This window comes from Lolium perenne, chromosome 4, assembly GCF_019359855.2.
Source record: "Lolium perenne isolate Kyuss_39 chromosome 4, Kyuss_2.0, whole genome shotgun sequence".
In the NCBI taxonomy this organism is placed as follows: Eukaryota; Viridiplantae; Streptophyta; class Magnoliopsida; order Poales; family Poaceae; genus Lolium; species Lolium perenne.
In genome coordinates, this window is record NC_067247.2 from 281665415 (window position 1) to 281686080 (window position 20666).

Here is a 20666-nt window from a genome sequence, read left to right on the forward strand (position 1 = left end):
AATGCCGGAGTTAACAAGCTCCACAATAATGCTCATATTTAAGTAACCTTATAGTGTAAGATAGATCAACAGACTAAACCAAGTACTAACATAGCATGCACACTGTCACCTTCATGCATATGTAGGAGGAATAGATCACATCAATATTATCATAGCAATAGTTAACTTCGCAATCTACAAGAGATCATGATCATAGCATAAACCAAGTACTAACACGGTGCACACACTGTCACCTTTACACACGTGCAGGAGGAATAAAACTACTTTAATAACTTTGCTAGAGTAGCACATAGATAGTAGTGATACAAAACTCATATGAATCTCAATCATGTAAAGCAGCTCATGAGATTATTGTATTGAGGTACATGGGAGAGAGATGAACCACATAGCTACAGCGAAGCCCTCAGCCTCGGGGTGGATTACTCCCTCCTCATCATGGAGGCAGCGATGGCGGTGAAGATGGCGGTGAAGACGGCGGTGGAGATGGCTCCGGGGGCAATTCCCCGTCCGGCAGGGTGCCGGAACAGAGAGTTCTGTCCCCCGAATTGGAGTTTCGCGATGGTGGCGGCGCCCCTGGAGTCTTTCTGGAGTTTCGTCAATCGGTACTGCGTTTTTAGGTCGAAAGGGCTTTTATAGGCGAAGAGGCGGCGCAGGGGGGCACCTGGGGGCGCCACACCCTAGGCCGGCGCGGCCTAGGCCTGGCCCGCGCCGCCATGTGGTGTGGTGGCCCCCTGGCCCCTCTCCGACTCTTCTTCGGTGTTCTGGACGCTTCCGGGAAAAATAGGAGGTTTGGCGTTGATTTCGTCCAATTCCGAGAATATTGCCCGAACAGCCTTTCTGGAACCAAAAACAGCAGAAAACAGGAACTGGCACTGTGGCATCTTGTTAATAGGTTAGTTCCGGAAAATGCATGAAAATGATATAAAGTGTGAACAAAACATGTTGGTATTGTCATAAAACAAGCATGGAACATCGGAAATTATAGATACGTTGGAGACGTATCATGGACCCAATAAGTTTGGGGGACCAAGATGTACTTGAATGATGTTTTAGGTACATTGGAGATGCAATGGAGGCTTGTCTCATATATAAGGAAAGTGTTGTCACCATATGATAATTGGAGTCAAGATAGGATGATCGTTGAACTCTTATCTACTACATCAAGCCATTGCTATCTCGGTAACAAGTATCTTATTCATGCATTCTCATATAGCATCCAACCTCTTGTAGGTTGTATCTTGGCATGAAATTATTTATTTCAAAAATATTGCGGTTCTTGAAAACTCATTTTTTTAAAGTAAAACTTTTTATTGTACATTTGAGTAATTTGAGAAGATGCATATGTTGGGAATATATATACATCATGTTTATGATTCACCCACCCAAATATGCCCTCTAGCAATTTATTGCATATCAATTCCTCAAAAAGCTCTTATGTGCAATATTGATGAAATTGTGAAATAAATCCATATTTATGATACTTGTTGCCCTTCTCAAAACACTCCAACTAGCTCTATTTCCCTTATTGTTAGTTGTGATGTTTTTGAGGTTTAACTTGGTTGAAGTTCATTCATATACCATAAGTGAAAATTGGAGCCATAGGCTATATATGCCTCTTAAGCAAACATCCTTTGGTATATTTTATGACTTCATCTTGGATATCTTGTCTTATCTATTTTGTTAACCTCTTGTGTGTGCATGTTTCTTTATGGATCACTTTGTCCACTTTAGAAACTCATATGCATAAGAGCGTTAATCCATCATCTTGATATCCTTGTTCTTTGCCGACCATCTTTTACCCCTTTTGTTTTTAGTAGGTTGGTAAAGAAAATTTATGAGTGCTTGGTTTATTTATTTTCTTCATGCACTCATATCTCGTAATTGTTGGACTAAAGTTGTTCTTGCTAAGCATACTCTCTTTATCTTAGTTGTGTTCTAAATGATATATAGGGAGTGAGGACTCCATGTTTGTGCATATTGTATTCAAATGCAAACATTATAAATTGTGCACGAACCGTGGGGAGCTTTCTTATTTTTAGAAGCACTATATCTCTCTTATCATGATATCTTTGTTTGTCCAATTGGATCTTTGATTGCTTGCTTTATTTGTTGAAGCTCACTTCACCATGTTATCTTTATGCAATCTTTGATCCTCAATATAGTTTGACTTTCTTCAAGTATTCATCATTGGATATGTGCACTTGATTCCACTCAAATTATGAGAAGTGCACACTTTGGGGAGGAACTCACATTATATTGGCCTTCTAAATTTTTCACCCATTTTGACAATCGATGCCAATGGGGGAGAAGTTTAGAGGGTTTAAGGGAATGGTTTTATACTTAAGTTTGGTTTGTGCTTAAGTGTTTTGCCTCTCATGCATTCCATATTTATATGTCTTGCATGGTTGTATATATATAGTGGAAACTATCCCAAAGGTTAATCTTGACAATGTATGCAATGAATTCATGTTCATCACACGTGCATACATTGTGGGGGAGTTTTCTCTATATATATTGGTTCTACTCACATCCATTGCATTTGTTGTAGTTGTGTGAGTAGAGCCGGTTTTGATATGGGCTAGTAGCTTTGTGTTACTTGACCATATCAAATACAACCTCTTGTATACAACTTATTCTCGGATAAGTTGCGTACTTCTCACTAATATTCATTATATAAACCCTCTTATTGTGGTTGTCATCAATTACCAAAATGGGGGAGATTGTAAGGGTACATTGCCCCTATGTGTGGTTTTGGTAATTAATGACAACCCCTATGGACTAATGCTCTCATTGAGTTTATATGAAGGAATATTCCATAGGTACTACTTGTACTCCATGTGTTGGATTCAAGTATGGATGCCATGAAGATAAAGGTATTCCTTGTGTATTGGCATCAAGATCATCGGTATGAAGATACATATATGTGATATGATCAATAAGAAGAAATGAAGATGGAGTTCTTATGTGGAACTCAATATTAGTCATGCTCTATCTTATGTGAGTATGAGAAGATACAAGGTTGAGTTGGGCAAGTTCAAGATGAGCATCTCAAGTGAATCACATGCTTGAAGCTTGCCATCCATTTGGTGATAATGGACTAGTGAAGATGTGCATCAATGGAGCTTTCCCATCATAGTGTATGGGGGAGCATTTGTGAGTCTTCACGAAGCAACATTGGTCAAGAGAGGCATTCCGGCTTGAGTGAAGCTTGAAGAGTTATCATCAAGATCAAGCGGGATGCGCAAGGCAAAGGTATGGCCTTGCTAGGTTTTCCTTTTACCGGTCTCAAGGTGGATGTTGGGAGACCGGATTATAGGATAGATAGCCGCACTATTAAGAGGGGCTTTCGGTTGGGTAACTTGATCACATCGTCTTAGGGAGCTCAACCCTTTGCATACTTTGCATATCCTTATTGCTTCTTGGTGTTTCTCTATGTGAGGTTCTTGAGCTTGTTGCTAGCTTTACAACAAGCCCGAGTTCATCGAAAACGGAGTTCGCATGCATCTTCTATTGCGTTTTCGAGGTTGGGTGATTTTACCGGTTATTCATGATATAAGGTTCTACCCTTTTATATTCATGATAAAATCCCCTCCTACAATTTCTTGAGTTTGCACTTTCTATTGAATGGCATTTGTTATTATCTTTCCAACGGAATTTGTTTCATGTCAATCGGAGTTCGGGAGCAATAGTTATTAAAGAAAAGATAAAAGAAGAAAAAAGAAAAAGAAAAGAAAAAAAGGGGGACGGCTGCCCGGTTGCCGCCCGGCCTGCCGGGCCGCACGCCGGCCCACTCGGTCGACCGGGCGGCCACCGGCCCACGCGCCGGCCAGCCCAGCTGCCAGTCCGGTCCAACCGGAGGCCGCACCGAACCGGCCTCGCCCTCAGCCCGCGGCCTGGCCGGCTGGCTGCCTCCCGGCCCAGCCGGATCCGCTCCGGCCGCCTCCACGCGCCGAGGCCCATGCGGCCTGGCCTCTCCCCCGCGCGGCCGAAGGCTTTCCGCCGCCAGCGCAGCGCGCGCGCCTCGCCAGCTGCTGGTCCGTGGGCCGGACTCGACCCGGCTGGCCGGCCACAGCTTCCGGTCAGCCTGGCCGCCGGTGAGCACATTTTTTGGGCCGTTTTTATGCCTTTTTCACTTGTCTTTTCCCCCAACGGTTTTATTTGCTCCCATGCTATAAATAACCCTTCTTCCACCTTGAGCAATAACTTCTTCCCCTTTCTCTCACCTCCATTGTTGCATTTGAAGAAGTTGCTCTCTCTCTTGATTCCTCCAACCATTCTTGCTCATATTTGAGGATTTGAGAGAGGAGATCTAGATCTACACTTCCACCAAACCGTTTCTTCTCTAAGTGAGGGAATCTCTTGGGATCTAGATCTTGGAGTCTTTGGTTGACTTTCCCCCTTGTTCTTCCTCTCCAATCTCATCCTAGCATTCGTTGCTTTGGTGGGATTTGAGTGTGAAGGACTTGAACACCTCCGGTGTTCTTGCTTTGCATCATTGCATAGTGTTGAGCTCTCCACCACGATTTGTTCGAGTAAGAGACCGTGAGCTTGTTACTCTTGGAGGGTGACCTCCTAGTTGGCTTGGTTGGTGTCCCGGTGATCTCTTCGTGGAAGATTGTGAAGGGGCCCGGGCTTCTCCTTCGTGGAGCTTGTGAAGTGGTTGTGGAGCTTGCCATCTCCGGAGCGGAGGAAAAGCTAACCATAAGGAAAGGGCCATTATCCTTCGTGGGTGTGGTTCGGAGAATAGGGTGAGCCTTCGTGGCGCGGGGAATCCTTCGTGGGACCTCCACTCCTCCAAACGTGACGTACCTTGTTGCAAAGCAAGGGAACACGGGAATACATCCTCGTCTCCGCGTGCCTCGGTTATTTCTATACCCGAGCTCTCTTTCCTTGTGATAGCCATCGTGCTTGAAGTACATATATCTTGCTATCACTTGTGCTACATATATCTTGTGCCTATCTTGCTTAGCTCTAGTTGCTATTGTTACACTTAGTTGAGCTTAGCATATTTAGGGTTTGTGCTTGTAATCTAAACGATAGTTTAATTCCGCATTCTTACAAGACAAATCCGCAAGAGTTTGTAATTGCCTATTCACCCCCCTCTAGGCGACATCTCGATCTTTCAATAGGTGTATATCTAAATGTACTAGATGGCTACCCTATTCTCCCCTAAATTTGCTTAGAAGAAATGGTTTGAACGATACATCTTATATGTAGAAATTTAATTCCATACGTTGTCCGTGATTTTCTCAAAATTTACCAGAGATTTATTGAGGGTCTTGCTGATAATTTTTTATTTTAGTCCAAAAAAAGGATATTACGATTTAGGTGGCATTCATGGGGAGCAAGAAAAACATATCAAAAAAGGAAAGAAATTCATCTTCTCTCACATGTGGTTACGATGTGGACCAGTTTTTTCTCTTATAATTATCCATGTGGGGATCTACTTTTTTTTTTAAAATATAACTACATTGTTTAGTACATAAATTCGATGAAACAATTGTGGTATTGTTTCTCTCTAGGACTATAAATATAGTATCATGTCCACATCCTTATTCTTGAAGTTCTTGCTCGTAACCATATTTGCTGATGAGGGTTTGGTCTCATGTCCCTCATGCCCCTGATACTATTTGTATGTCTCATACAGCACAATGAGTGTTTATTGGAGTTAGAAATTGGAATACCTAAACATGATGTGGCGGATGATAATCGAAAAAACAAAGATGTTAACAATACACATGTTCAACTTGTTTAATTACATGTCAATTAACTGTAATTTCCGATGAAACATTCCAGCATGAACCGTCAAACAACACTAGAACCACACACGATATTTATTGTGCACGATAGAAACCTCGCGTTTTGATAGGCATGTGGAAATATCTTGCTCGTGAGTCAATATGTGTATAACCCATGCTGTTAGCCAATCTTCTTGTGCAGTCAGCCCAAGAGGCCTCATGAGCTCCCATGCACCCCCCACATTCCCTCTATCACTCTCTCTGATGTCCCCTTTTCAGGATTTGATGGCCTGGAAGCTTTGTGTAGGCCATCACAAGTCTTTACCACACGAGACTGAAAAGTTACAACCCTTTTGCCATATGAGTTGTTAGTCAGTGAAGCTAGAGACTATTCAAAAGACAAGAGGGCGGACACACGGAGTGAATCATGATGTAATTTCCATGCCGCTCCGTGTGAGAAAATATGTTTTTTATGTGGAGAAACTCATAAGAAGAAAATCACTGGCTACACAAGCACGACTATGCAATTTCTATGTGCACTATTTTGGACGTGCAACGAGGCCCAGTCATAAGTTGTAATTGATGCAAATATCGTGAACTACAAATGTTTTGATCAATGTGTCTATGTCTAAGTTTATTTGACCGCGGTAACACACGAGCATTCAACTAGTACGAGGTAAATTAATATATACACATCCCATGAGGCTATCTCTACCTGATATTAGTTTGTGCCCCGATATCGATAAATGTAGCATATCCCCCTTACACACTCGTATCAATTCAGTTTTTATTTTTCTTACTCTCTCTGAGTCGGTTCATTAGTCTTACGGGTAGCCTAGGTTATCAATTTGATTAAAAAAATATGAGGTATATATTACAAAAATATATCACTATAAGCTTCAGATGTTATATTTTAATGGTATATTTTTTGTTTACCAATTTATATTATGTAGGTCACATTGACGAACTAGGTGCACTCGTAAAGACCAATAGACCGATATGGAGGGAGTGCCTCTTAACGTAGAATTACCAACAACACAACATAAATAAGTTGGATACTTCCAGTTGCGTGTATAGGCGTACTATTTCCAGCTCTTCCTGTAGGCTGATTGTCTAAAAAATCGCTCCCCGCCGTCTTGGTCACGTTGCTGGTGCGAAAACATCATATACACCCGACTAGAGGGAGCATCGTACAATAGATGATAGTAGATCATCTAATAAATAAAATTACTCTGTATTAACACAAAAGCAAATTTTTCACTCGGAGGGATGACTTCTTCTCTCTATTAACTACCACTAGTTGAATGCCCGTGCGTTGCTACGGATTTCAAGTTTTTTTCTTAGCATCATTGCGCGTCGTAGGCACCCTGCCACACCATGTAACTCCACTCCTTGGGCTAGTGTCTTCTCCAACTCTGATAAATTGCCATAATCATTTCTACAAACAATTATAGGGAGTTGATGCGGGCTAATAATGCAACATATAAACATCATCGATCAATGAACTCATTATGCATATGTTTACTCAAACAATATCAAATTTTGCACTCATTTCAATCCCCCTTTTGCTACACAGTGTTACACAACATTTCCCCTCTTCTACAGCATCCCTAGCCACGAATTTCGTCGTTCATAGGTCATTGCAATTGATACCCCCTCGGTGTCGTCATCAAGTCACTTTTTTTATATCCGCACATGTTATACACGCTTAAAACATTCCTTACACGAATAGATTCACATTCCGTGAAAAAGAGAAATATACCAATGTGTCAATTATCAAAAAAACATTTTTATGAGCACACCACATTTATCTTATAAGTAGGAAAGACAAAAATAATAGAGGTATCATTTGTAAAAATATCTCGTGTAATCGATGAACCTTCAACCACCTATTTTTTAAATTGCGATAGTACAAGCAACTATTGTTATTTATGTTCTTTACCATATCACGTGGAAATCTCATTGGAATAACTTGGCTGGCCTTATCTCGACATTTGTACTTCAGATGAGGCAAAAAAAAATCATCAGATTCTAGGCCGAGTTTGGCAACAAAGTTTTTCTGAAACTTAAGTATTTATATGCATAGGGAAAAAATACTGCAGTTTCTGTCAAAAACTTCAAGACGTTTGGAAAGTGCTATTTTACCATCCTTTGACCACGTTGGATGTATGATTTCTTTTGGCATATAGATGTGTGCATGGCTATTGCATACACGGTTGTCGGAATCTGCACTGATTGGATTGGATTCATGCACGAAACTATGACAACAAGAGGCCGGTTCATATGGGGATACTGCGGAGTGCCATCCAATACTTCATCGATGTATGCCTATATGGACACCTTGACCGATCATGTTACGGCAAAGTCCCGTCGCTCCATCCTACCTGCGGCAACGAGCGCCGCCACCAAAGTCCCGCACAGAGCGGATGCAAGGATATCAAGCTCTTCTACACAAACTCCCTCGCAGGCCGGCCGCCGGACCAAACCAATGGGAAATAGACAATGGATGAAAGATAAAGGTCTTTCTCCTTTGCTCATGGCTGGGGCGATCCGATTTTCGAGAATAATATGCGGCGGCATCAATTCAAAGTAGCGAGCGAGTCGGCAGTGTTCTAGAAAAAAGAAGTCTGAAATTGATTTTGCAATCTTCAAAAATACCATAGTTTAAGGGATACTAAAGTATCGATACTGCAGTTTTTAGTTATAGCCAAACACATCAAAGTATTTGGAACCATGATATTTTTAAAAATTGTGGTATTGCAATAATACTTCAGAAAAACTTTGCTACCAAACGCAGCCCTAGTCTCTTTTATAGTGGATCTAAGGAATGGACATCACCTGACGAAGCACGGAGAGCACAAGTTGGTATGATGGTGTGCAGAATCTGAAGTGGTGTTCCTACAATTGAAACCTGAAACAATACCTACCGAGTGTTACTTGTCACACTACTTTTCACTCCACGAGGAAGAAAGCTCAGTACCAATTGCAGGATTTTGATAAAGAACGGGAGCATTAACTGTTTTGAGACCATAACAAGAAACAGAAGATGCGACAAAACGCCTGCACTCACCCCGTGTGGTTGTCAAACTTCTCCTTGGCCATGCTACAAAAAATGCCCACTTAGCGATTGTTCATGTTCTCAGCTACGGTGCAAAAGTGTAAGACATGTACATTAAGATCTCCCAAAAACATGTTTTGGCCAAGTTACAAATACAACTGATTCGCATAGTTGATAACCACAATTAAAAATTCGTCAACCACAAAAAGTGTAAAAGGCATCAACTGGCAGTAACCAGGCATCTAGGTGGAGATAGAAACATAGGTTATAATGAAACATTCAGAATGTCAGACGGTAAAGTACTACTGTGTATTCAGTAAATAATTATATAAATGCTATTACCAGGGGAGCCCTTAAGTAACAAAAAATCTCTCAACAATTTCTGGTATTAAATATATGTATATATGCGCGGTTCAGGATTTGCAAATGTTAAACATGATCAATGCCCACCATAATTTTATCGTTCCAAAATACAACCTCCTGGATATTGTATTCCTCCATCTGGCATAAGTTATAGAAAGGTAAATTCAACTTAACATAAAGAACATGATTTGTAGAAACGATTCATATTTGGAAAACTCAGCAGACATGCACGACACTTCTTTCTCTCACCAATAAATAACGTCAGTTCAAATGAATAATCTAACAGTAATAGTGTAGTGGCATTTGAAGATCAATTATAATAACAGTAGGCTGATGTTAGCTTAAATGGCAGTACGGTAATATTTTTATGGTCAAAATCGTATGATGACTGATGAGAGGAATAAGACTGGCTTTGGTACCATGATGTGGTGGTGTTTCTCCCTTTTGTTGTACAGACTGAAGACATGAAACTAAACATCTGCAGCAAGCAAAGAAACAACTCGAGCATCTAAGAGGAAAGAACTGCAAACATGTAGTTACAGAAGAGATACATACATGGCCATTGTGCATCTTCAGTCATTTGTCCTTGACCCCGCAGTTGGCATTAATATGGAGGGAGTTGATATTTGAGCTTGGGCATCATGTCTCGAGGCTTACGCTTGAAGTACCATAGCAACCGGGTCTCTAGCCCGAAGATAGAACCTGGCCAATCACCTTTAAATAATGAAAATAGAGGTATCATTTGTAACCGGGTCTGCAGCCCCCTACGACATAGGCGGCGGGGAGCAGGACAGGACGCCCCTGGCATGACTACCAACCTGACATGATAATTTGTTTGCATCTTCTTCATATCTACATCACATGGAAAAATTAACAAAAGAAATAACAAGATGTTGACGAGCATCACCTATATGGATAACTCTCGTGTGGGCGGCAGAATGAGAGCGAGCGGGCACGATATCCTAATTCCGCTCCGTTCAGGCCGCTGCACAGACATACCCTGCATGATGTCGTTGATGATGGCGAAGCAAAAGGCGGCCGTGTGGTACAGGCCATGAGGTCGCACCTAGCCAGCGAGATCGGGATGGCGTGCTGCTGCACAGACGTGGGGCGACGGCAGGCGGCACCTCCCAGCGACCCGGCCACCGGTCTCGGCGGAGATTTCCTCGTAGGCGTTGAAGTTGATCCATGTGCTGGTGCTCATTGAAGGGCAGAGCTCCGAGCTCCGGCAGCGCCTCCTCCTGTTCGCCCCATCTCAGCCAAACCTCGCTGATCGGGAGTTCTTCCTGTTCACAGAAAGAAGGAAAGAATAGTGTGATTGTCATCATTGATACTATTAAATGACGTTTCTGATGGCCAGGGAAGGTTTTGATCATGATTGATTTTTTTCAGCCCTAATGCAGGTATGAAGTGTTTCCAGCGCTAACAAAGTGGGATTGGACGGATTGATTTTAGGCGGAGGCTTCGAGGTAAAATTGAATGGCTAGGATGCTCCCAATGATGACCATCAAAGTGCGTTGAGTGTCAAACGACCAACTCCCATTTAATAGTAAAGATTATTAATTGTGCACAAAATATCTACCCTCATTTATAATAGGATATACATTGTGGATTATCAATACTGCGATTAAATGCCATATTGGTATGAATCTCTACTTACTAAATGGAGATATATCTAGAAGGCCATAATCATAATACTCAAATAAAAATTTGAGTGAAAAGACACTAAGACTACCGCGCGAAGCAATGTTAGCTTGAGGGTCATTAGGAAACACCGCATATCCGAGAAACATAACCGTGAAAAAAAGTAGCATTGGAGCGTATCATTTCTTTTACAAAGTCTACTTATGTAGCTACATGAAAATGGCGTGAAATCCATGACGTAGACTTGGTGTGTGCCATAAGCGACCTTAGATGAATACAAAAAAATGGTTATATTTTTTGCAAGGAAATAAAAGTATTCATGTGTGGGTGTTTTCGTTACCGTCTATTGTGCTTTGAGATTCGGATAAAAAGACGAGAGAGAAAGAAATATTTCCATCTACCATAGTAGGCACGAATCTCGAGAAATAAATGGACGGTGACGGAAACACCCACACCCATGCGTGTAAGTACAAACGTATTTCCGTTATTAATTGTGCACAATATATGCACCCTTATTTATGGTGAGATATACACGGTGGATTATAGATATAGAAATATCTTTCATTCATTGGTATATAAATCTTTTGTTAATAAATGGAGCATATCTTTGCATAGAAGATCGTACTCACAATACTGAAACAAACAATTACAATGTGAAACGATGTTAGCTCGATGATCAATAATAAACACTAAACATATGAGAAACCTAATCAAGATTAAAAAAGTTGCAGTACGAAGTTGCATCATTGGTCTCGAAAGTTATACTTATACGGCTACGTGAGAGACTGGCGCGAAATATAAATTTGAACGATTGGCGCGAAAATTTGACAAGAGTCTACCCGTCACCATCTAAATAAATTTGACGGGAGTTCACGTGCCACCATTAAATTTGACGAGTATATGTTATTGGCGTACTTGAAAATAAGTCGCATAACCTCGCAGTCTCTATGGTAAGCAATCTCAAATGAATATCAGAACAACAACATTCATCTTCTTGAAACCAACAAAGCTTGAAAACAATTGTCAGGAAGATAATAACACTAATTAGAAACACACAAGCTTGAAAACTATTGTGAGGAAGATAATAAATAAACACAATTAAGAACACAAGGTTGAAATGGGTGGACCATTTCCAACAGGCAGCGACTCCTCCGTCCAAACCCCGTCTCACCTACACGCCTCGCCTGTACTGTATATAAACCCCGTCGCCCCCCACCCCGTTCCACCATCCTCCCATCCCTTTCAAAACCCCCAAAGCTGGCCTAAATTATTCATTCATTCATTAATTCATTCAAACACGAGGCCCTCGCCGGCGTCGCCGTCTCCGCGGCGACTACCCTACCCAACGACGCCGCCGCCACCGACGCCGCGCGCGTGGCCGCCGGTCAGCGCAGCGTCCCCGCCACCGGCGGCCTGCGCCGGCAATGGTGCTCGACCGCGCTGCCGGGACCTCGGCCCCCCGCAGGCCCGAGCCCCGAACCCTAGCCTCCATGCGCGCCAGGGGCCCTCCGCCTCCCCCGCCGATTCCGCCCTCGCCGCGGATGTACCTCCGGGGCCCTCCTCCGCTCCCGCCTCCCGGGACCATCCCGCCGCGCCCGATCATCATCCGCCTCGATCCCGCCACCGCGCAGCGGATGGACATGCTCCGGAGCGTCTCTCTCATCAAGGTGAGTCACCGAAGCGTCGACCTTGCACGCTTGCCGTATCCACGTCTGATTTCGTCTCTAATTTTGGGGTAAACTATTTTTGCGAGGTACAGTTCCTTAGGGATGATGCGAGGGTTGTGCCCTCGGAGGAGGAGGAGCAGAGGAGGGAAAGGGTGGTAAGCGAGCTCGAGAAGGTAAGGGGGGATCATTTTTTTTTTGGGCTTAAAGGTCGCAGCTTGCAAAGTGGGCCCGAGTGTGACTTATATTCCGTTGGTGGCTGTCTCAGATAGTGATGGATTGGGCGAAGCAGGTGGCGTTCGATCAGGGGGAACAACATTGGATCACAACAGGCACCGTGTTGACCTTTGGCTCCTATGCTTTAGGGGTAAGCGCCATATTCCAATTTGTGCACTATTTGCTGTGATTTTTTAATGATGGTGTGATGCTAGTCTGGTCTACTAGTATATCACATATATATCAGTGGAATAGTATATTGTTTTCAAGGTCAATTTCGCCATCTGCTTTATGTTGTGTTCGGTTTAAAACCCTAGGGTTATCCCCTAAAAATGTCACTGGTATTTCAATAATCTCTCAGACATCTCAGCAATTTGTCCTGGTGAGTGTTGTTTGTGAGTTGCTGCTGGGAGAAGCCTTGAGTTTCTCTTGCGCAACTCTCTGTTAAGATGTGAAACTGCATTGTGCTATGTTATGCTAGAGTCAGCATAGAGTGCGGTTTTGCTATATCTTTGATCGTATTATCAATTTATCATGACTCTGGTAGTACCTGGAATGTGGAAATGGGCCGCATGATATGGCGATTGGCCGAATGATGCTCTGTTTGACGGCAGTGCTATTGCACAGTTGATATACCAATAGAACAATTAGGTGAAGCAGTCAAAATGTATGATTGTGGGTTTAAGTGTAAGGTGTCTGTAATTGCATGTATAAGCACATAGAATGGGTAAACGAAAGAGTTGTAACTGGACTTTCATTATTGACAATATTTCCCTTATTGATGCATTTTCCCTTAAAATTTGCGGTTGTCTTTTGGTAGCAAGCATTGGCTAATTATTGTCCTCTTTTGAAGGTATATGGACCTGAATCTGATATTGATGCAGTCTGTGTTGGTCCTTGCATTGCATCACTACAAGTGAGTACAGTTTTCTATTTTCAAATTTTCATTTATCTAACCGTTTTGAGCCTTTGAAATTAGCTCATGAGGTGTATATTTGTTATGTAGCATCATTTTTTCGTTGTCCTGAGACAAATGCTTGAAGCAAGGCCAGAAGTATCAGACTTGCATTCTATCGAAAGTGCCAGGGTTCCGTTGATGCGCTTTAAATTCAACGGCGTGTCAGTTGATTTTCCCTATGTCCAGCTGCCAGTTATCAATGCTGCAGAGGCAAGTATCTTAGAATTGTGATGATTAAACACGTGGTATCTCAATTAGTATTGTTTGACTACTTTCTATTATTATGTGTTACATCTGTGCACTACATGAGTTAAAAGCTTATGTGGTCTCAAATTTTTCTCAAAGTAGCTTCTTTCAATCTCTGGGGCAACTTCTAGAAAACGTAATGATTTTCTGGAGCTAGTATATAGGATTGATATTTAACTCCTTAAGATATCCTGATGTCATGGCTTCATTTTTGCTGCGATGTACCATGATAAGCCATAGTTGGCCACATCTTTCTGTCATTTCATCATGGATATATTTGTGTAAAGCAATGGACCTATTAATTACATAGAACTTCCCCTACTTTTTCTCAGCCCATACCTTCAATTCAATAATTTATGTACGTTTATTTTAACATGATGTTGGTCTCTTCACTTAAATGAGCTGAAATGTGATACAGTTTGTGAAGGCTGCAAAGTTTACTATTCTTATGGGTATCTTACACAACCTCTGTAAATTAAGGCATTTGCTCTAAGAAATAACTGAGCACAATAATAACTGGGTCAATATAAGATCTCATAAGTTGTTTTGTGCTGCAGGCCATACATGCATTTGACCCCCGTTTGCTAGAGAAAGTTGATGGGGCAAGCTGGAGATGTCTATCTGGAGTTCGTGTTAATAGAGAAATCATGCAATTTGTTCCAAATATGAAGGTCCGACAGTTTCCTCAGTAGATATTTACATCCATCATTCTTCTTTCTTATTGTACTCTTTATTTGCCTGTCTTACAGTCAAATGTTGTTTCCCATTGTTTACGTTCTTCCTTGTGTACATTTTCTTATGTTTCCGGGTTCTGTCCCTGATCATGCGATAATATGGCATGTGCTATCTTTACAGAATATGTGTACTTTTTGTTTGTTTGTCTGGCATGCACTATGGCGTGATTCGGTGATTGTACATTTTATTTGACGTGTTCTCCAAACCTATTCTTGCTAATTCTGTTCTTTCTTATAACTTTTGGTAATTTGATGCAGAAGTTTCAAGTTCTGCTGCGGTGCCTTAAACTCTGGGCAAGAAGAAGAGGGATTCATTGCCATGTAAGTGGTTGCTTCTTCTTCGTCGATAACTGCTTATGGTTTTTTATGATTTTCTAACTGTCTTATTCTCGATTACATGATGCCATTTTCAGCTAGTTGGCTTCTTTGCTGGAATTCATTTGGCGGTTCTCGGAGCATATGTTTGCTGCAGACATCCAAATGCTAGTGTCAATGCTTTGTTATCTCTGTTCTTCGAGATATTTTCTCACTGGCCTTGGCCTCTTCCAGTGAGTTTGCATGATCAGACACCTCTTTGGAGTCCTGACGGGTGCTCTCTCATGCCTATAGTGATGCCCTGCTTTCCACCAGAATTTTGTGCCTCTAGTGTAACAAAAAGCACTTTCAAGAAAATTGAAGATGAACTTAGGCGAGGGTTCGCTTTGACCAAGGTATGCTTATTTGTTCTTTATATGGCCTCATTTAATTAATCTCCCTTTTTCTCCCGTAAAAGTTGATAACCTGTTTGATATTTCTACAATAAATCTGGACATAGTTAAAAAGTTAAAATTACTCGTATTGTAACCAAGTTGAAGAAGTGGCCCGAGTTCTGATACTACTGGTATATGTTCCAATACCTTCCATTTCTATTTCTCGCTGTATCGTCATGTTAGAGTTTAAACCTAAAATAGTATATACCACTTTGTTACTTGAAGTGGCCCTGATCCATTTTATGTATCAGGTTTTCAAATAAGTGATTGGTTTCACTGATTTTTATTTACTTTTTGCTTGGTCCCTTTCTATTCTGTACTCATTGATTAAGCAAATAGTAGTACTGTAGTACCTTGTTTGCTTGAGTTGATATGGGGGTTGGGATCCTCTCTCTTTAGTTATAAAAGTGATTTAATCCTCTGAGAAAGTCCATTTTTCTTAAGAGTATAGGTGGTTTCCTTATTTAACTCTAGATGGATTTGTTTTTTTAATAGCGCACAGTGAGAGGAATTGATGTATGCTGTTATATCTTTGCTGATGTTAAATGCGTTCCACACATTCATGACACTCGTCTAAACTATTGGCGAGCATCAGTTTCAAGGCTTGCTTGCATCCTTGGGCAGCTGATAATATCACATTTATCACTTGTTACAGGATATAAGGAATATTGATATCGACTGGTCTTGGATTTTTGCACCATATCCATATGGTGAAAGATATGAACATTTCCTTCGCATAGTTCTCTCAGCTCCAACAACTGAAGAGTTACGTGATTGGGTTGGATGGGTCAAATCACGATTCCGCAATCTTATTCTCAAGGTTATTTTTCGCCACCTGTTTCTTGCATGTCCACGTTACTGGCTGGACGTTAATATTGATCGTGACCTTTCCTAACTGATGTTATGCAGCTGGAAAGCCTTAATGTTGGTTGTGACCCAGATCCCTCAGAGCAAGTGGATCATACCATCGCTGAGCCAAATGTTGTATTCTTGTGGGGTCTCATGTATAGGAATACTCAGATCTGTACAAGTTCTCTCAAAAAAGACTTCATGAAAAGTGTCATCAACAACATCTATGGAAAGGAAAAGTGTGCCCATTCAGACATAACAATGTCTATTGTCAGTACGCTTCAGCCGCTTAAAAGCTTGCCTGATCAGTCGGTTCACTCACAGAAACTGCTGAATCTGCCATCATTAATGCTGGGTTTCCGACAGATGAATCTGGACTACCAACCGATGAAGCAGGACTGCAATGCAGTTGGTTAAGTCTCCGGTTTCATATTGACCTTGTTCTTCACCTGTGGATATCCAGATGAGAATAGTTAGAAACCTAATTTCCTTGGCTTTTGGAGGGTGTTTGCAACATCAGATAGAATATCTGGCGGTTTTTGCGGAGCTGGGGGCCTGGGGCTTCTTCATTCCTTGATGTGGAAGTGTTTTTGTTTGAGCTGGCTGCTGAGAGATGGATCTTTTTCCCCTAAAGCTTCCAGGGGGAAGTATATGTTCATTCAAGCGGATAATTCATGTTCTTAGGCTTGTGCAGGTACATGTACACAGCATAGAGACTGGTATACAAGTGACAGAGGTATAGCGGTATAGGAGTGTATGTAGAACTGTAGTTGTAATGTTTCGTACCCAGCAGCAGAATGTGTAAATTGCCTTTTATGGTCAGAGCTGCTTGCTGAGTACAATTGCGGGGTTTGATAAGTGTTGTGGATAGCCTGCTATGCTATCCATTTTTACTGTTGTAGTCTGCAGAAAACTGCTGCATGTACTGCTGTTCAAGAGTTCTTATCTAGTGAACCATCCGGATGAATGAAAAATGTTGTTGTTGTTCTCAACTCGTGCATTTCTTGGGCTTACTGCTCATTGCATTTTTATGGGATTTTTTATTTCTTTATGGCTACTCGTGTTGACTCCTGCCTCAGCCTGTTCGCTGTTCGATGCTGCCAAGCTGGAGCCCATGCATTTCATAAACGGCCATGCTTGCAGTTCAGAGGAATGAGGATGATATCGCCTTGTTTGGTGCCGCATTGTCAATGATCTTGTCCAGTTATCCTTGGTTTTACTAGCAAGATATGCCAACATTTGCTGGAAAGCTAGAGAGTTTACCTGCTTATTATTCGTATGGGGAATTTTTGATATTAGATATATGTTTTTCTTATTTTCTGGAGAAAAAAAGTCTATGTGCCTTTTGTTGATAGATCATTATCTTTACTACTATTTCTTTGCAAAAGTGTACAAGGTACACATAACAACCTTCCATCTACGCGCACGTGTCTACTTGCAGACGTCACCGTTCCCACATGGCGAACGCGCTCGCTGGAATCCCATACGCACACATATTGCACTTCAAATTAATAAGATGGATCATGTAAATCTTATAGATTGAACTCGGGCACCTCTAGGCTACGTTGCCGATCCTTTTATATTAGCTATATCTTTATTTGTACTCTTAGGAAGAATGAAGATCTGAGATCGCGGCGGCCGATGCATCCTCATAAGATCACCTCTTATCTTTATTTTTACTCTTATAAAGAATGAAGATCTGAGATCGCGGCGGCCGATGCATCCTCATGAGATTACCTCTTAGTTTTTAAAAATATATTTACCACAATTATCATACATTTATGAAGTAAACACAATAACACTAATTGTTCCAATTACTATTTATTATTAGATTATATCTTATTTTTCACAAAGTTAGACTAGACGATCTTAGAGTTTAACAGCTCTACCTACACGAAGAACTTCGGTAGCAGCTCAAGCATTTGGCTAATACCTACTCAAGACCTAGTTGCATACTTCAGGTTTGGAGAAAAGTACGGAAAATTATTTACCAATTGTAGGATTAATTTTCAAATCCTATGAGAAGCTTTTGTAGTCTGATAGAAATATGTTCTTCGGTGCGCATTTAGTAGGATAAAATGTGCTCACATGTCATAGAAATATTATTTTGTTAAGACAAAAAAATATTTCCATTTCTTTCAGCCTTAACTCGTCTTATTCTTCTTATTTTATGCTCTAAGGGTTTCTCTTTTGTAATCATGTGCTTCCACTCTTTGTATGTTTTCTCCGTGTTGTAAGGATTTACGATTACTTGTATACTTACTTTTTTTTTTCCATCACATACTTCAGATGAAAGCTAAATTTTGCTAGATTTCTTTAAACTTTAATATCCTTGACTAGTGTACCGTTCGACTAATGACTTGGTTTCACAAATCATGAGCATGCCGATTCCAATTCAATAATAATGACTATGTTAAAGGAGTTACCGAGTCGGGCAGTCCATTTTGAGACGCAACGAGCAAGGTTTCATTTGTTAGTATCAAACAATCTATGTGTCATGTTTTAGACCCGAGGACATCACGTGACCCTAGTTTTGGGTTGACCTACTTATGGTCTATCAAATGCTCGCAACTAGGTATTTACAATTTGTAACTTACAAATGTAGATTTTTGGTTAGCTGCGAAGTGAGCTGAGAGGCATGGCTGACGAAGATGGAAGTTTCTATCACTCAAAGAGATATTCTCTGGCCCTCTCGAGTTATTTAATTCAGGAAGCAAGGATATACGACTCGGTTACGAGTTAATCAAGGACTCAAACTACCAGCTAGTTTAATTAATCTATATCACACGAGTAACAATAAAGTTGAAGTTATTAAAGGGGTGACAAACACTCGCCTATTGTTTGACAAGGTATATTGTGAGGCACAGAGAATGCTCGATATAAGACATCGTCATGGTTCTTTGTGATTACTTTACATCACTCGGGAGTTGGCATGTTTCGCTAGAAGCCACTAGTAGTTATCAACTTCAGGTCAAAGTGTTCATGAAAGCAAGTGGCGACTTAGAGACATGACATGAACTCAGAGAAGTACCTCTGCTTGTGTACGAGTGATTTATGAACCTACAGGCTCACATACTTATGGGGAAACAAGACTTAGTCAGATGTGATATGACTAAAAGAATCGCGAGGGTTGCACCCAAAGTGACACCGGGATAGAGTCCCACACGGGTGGGATTTGTGTAGTACTAGGTTTAGGATCTGATGGGGTCACTAGAGTTGAGCGCTCATGCGGATGCCTCTAAAATTATGGTGGAGGCACCAATGTCGAAAGGTCTCACCAGAGATACCCCTCGTGTTCATATATATCAATGGTAAAGTTAGAAAATTTTATCACTTTGGTTCCAATAGATTAGAGTAGTAATTGGTCCTCTACAAGTTAGGCATGAAGATCTCCTCAAAATAACACTACAAAACATGCTCAATAAGAAAAACGATTCATATTAATCTATGAACTAAGGTTGGAAATATAGAGATATTCGGCAAGTATTTTAATTGGTGGATTGAAGGAGAAACATACAGTAGATCATTGGTGCAAGAAAACTTGATAAGAAATCAAGCAAGTAAAGAGATCTTCAAGATGGATTTGGAGAGTTTGAGGAAGATGAAATAAAATGGAGTGTTTGTGATTTCGGGTAACCTCTTCCCAAGCAAATAGAGTGGACGCGGACCTGGTACGGACATATGGTATGGCTAGGAATGCCCGTTTCAATGCTCGTTATCTTCCCAGTATTTTTTCTGTTGATGTGGTACATGCACATGGTATGGTTAGGGCTGACTGTACCCGTGCTCGTTAAAACTTTTGTTTCCACGATCGATTTTGTACCCCATGGTATGGTCGTGTGGTACGTTAGGGCTGCCTGTACCACCGACCATTAAAACGTCTAGTTCGGCAACGAAAATTGTTGCGTCAGTCAATGTCTAGGTACGTTCTGGTCTCGTTACAAAGTATGTGACCATACGTAGACTTGTTTTCCTCAGATTTTTTTGTGTGAACCTATTCATGTTAGTTTGGGTACGGCGAAATGAAAACATCTACTACACCAATACAATAATAATTTTCAATGAATATTGCTATGGATATGATTGCCTTATTCTTGTCCTCTCCGTTGTTCAAACTTTGAACACATTTGTCAACAAAAAAAGAGAGTAAAACTTGCTCTTCCATACTATTTATCATGGGTTGCCTCCCAAGAAGCGCTTTGTTTTAGGTCGTTTAGCTCGACTTAAATGAAGACTAACTTTTCTTTGCAAGGGTTACTCTTACCCCGAAGTAGTTTGCTTTGAGGGTGATAATTTTGTCTATGTTGGCTTTGTTCTACTTCCTAGGGAAATGAGCAATGAATGGTGCATGAGAAGTAAATTCAAACCTTACATTCCCTTCATGATGATTTATCAAAGCTTTAACGGTTCTTACAAGTGCCCAACCAAGAATGATATGCGCCACATT

General features: G+C 41.2%; 1 protein-coding gene across 1 annotated transcript; it reads left to right on the forward strand.

Annotated features, from left to right (window-relative positions):
- The first annotated feature begins 12042 nt into the window (after positions 1-12042).
- LOC127295556 (nuclear poly(A) polymerase 3) lies at positions 12043-17211 on the forward strand. The gene is made up of 10 exons (XM_051325523.2): positions 12043-12470; positions 12563-12643; positions 12736-12834; positions 13537-13599; positions 13690-13851; positions 14445-14558; positions 14880-14942; positions 15035-15331; positions 16026-16190; positions 16280-17211. Exons 1-10 carry the CDS (start codon positions 12228-12230, stop codon positions 16634-16636), a joined length of 1644 nt encoding a protein of 547 aa, XP_051181483.1. The 5' UTR covers positions 12043-12227; the 3' UTR covers positions 16637-17211.
- The last annotated feature ends 3455 nt before the right edge of the window (positions 17212-20666 follow it).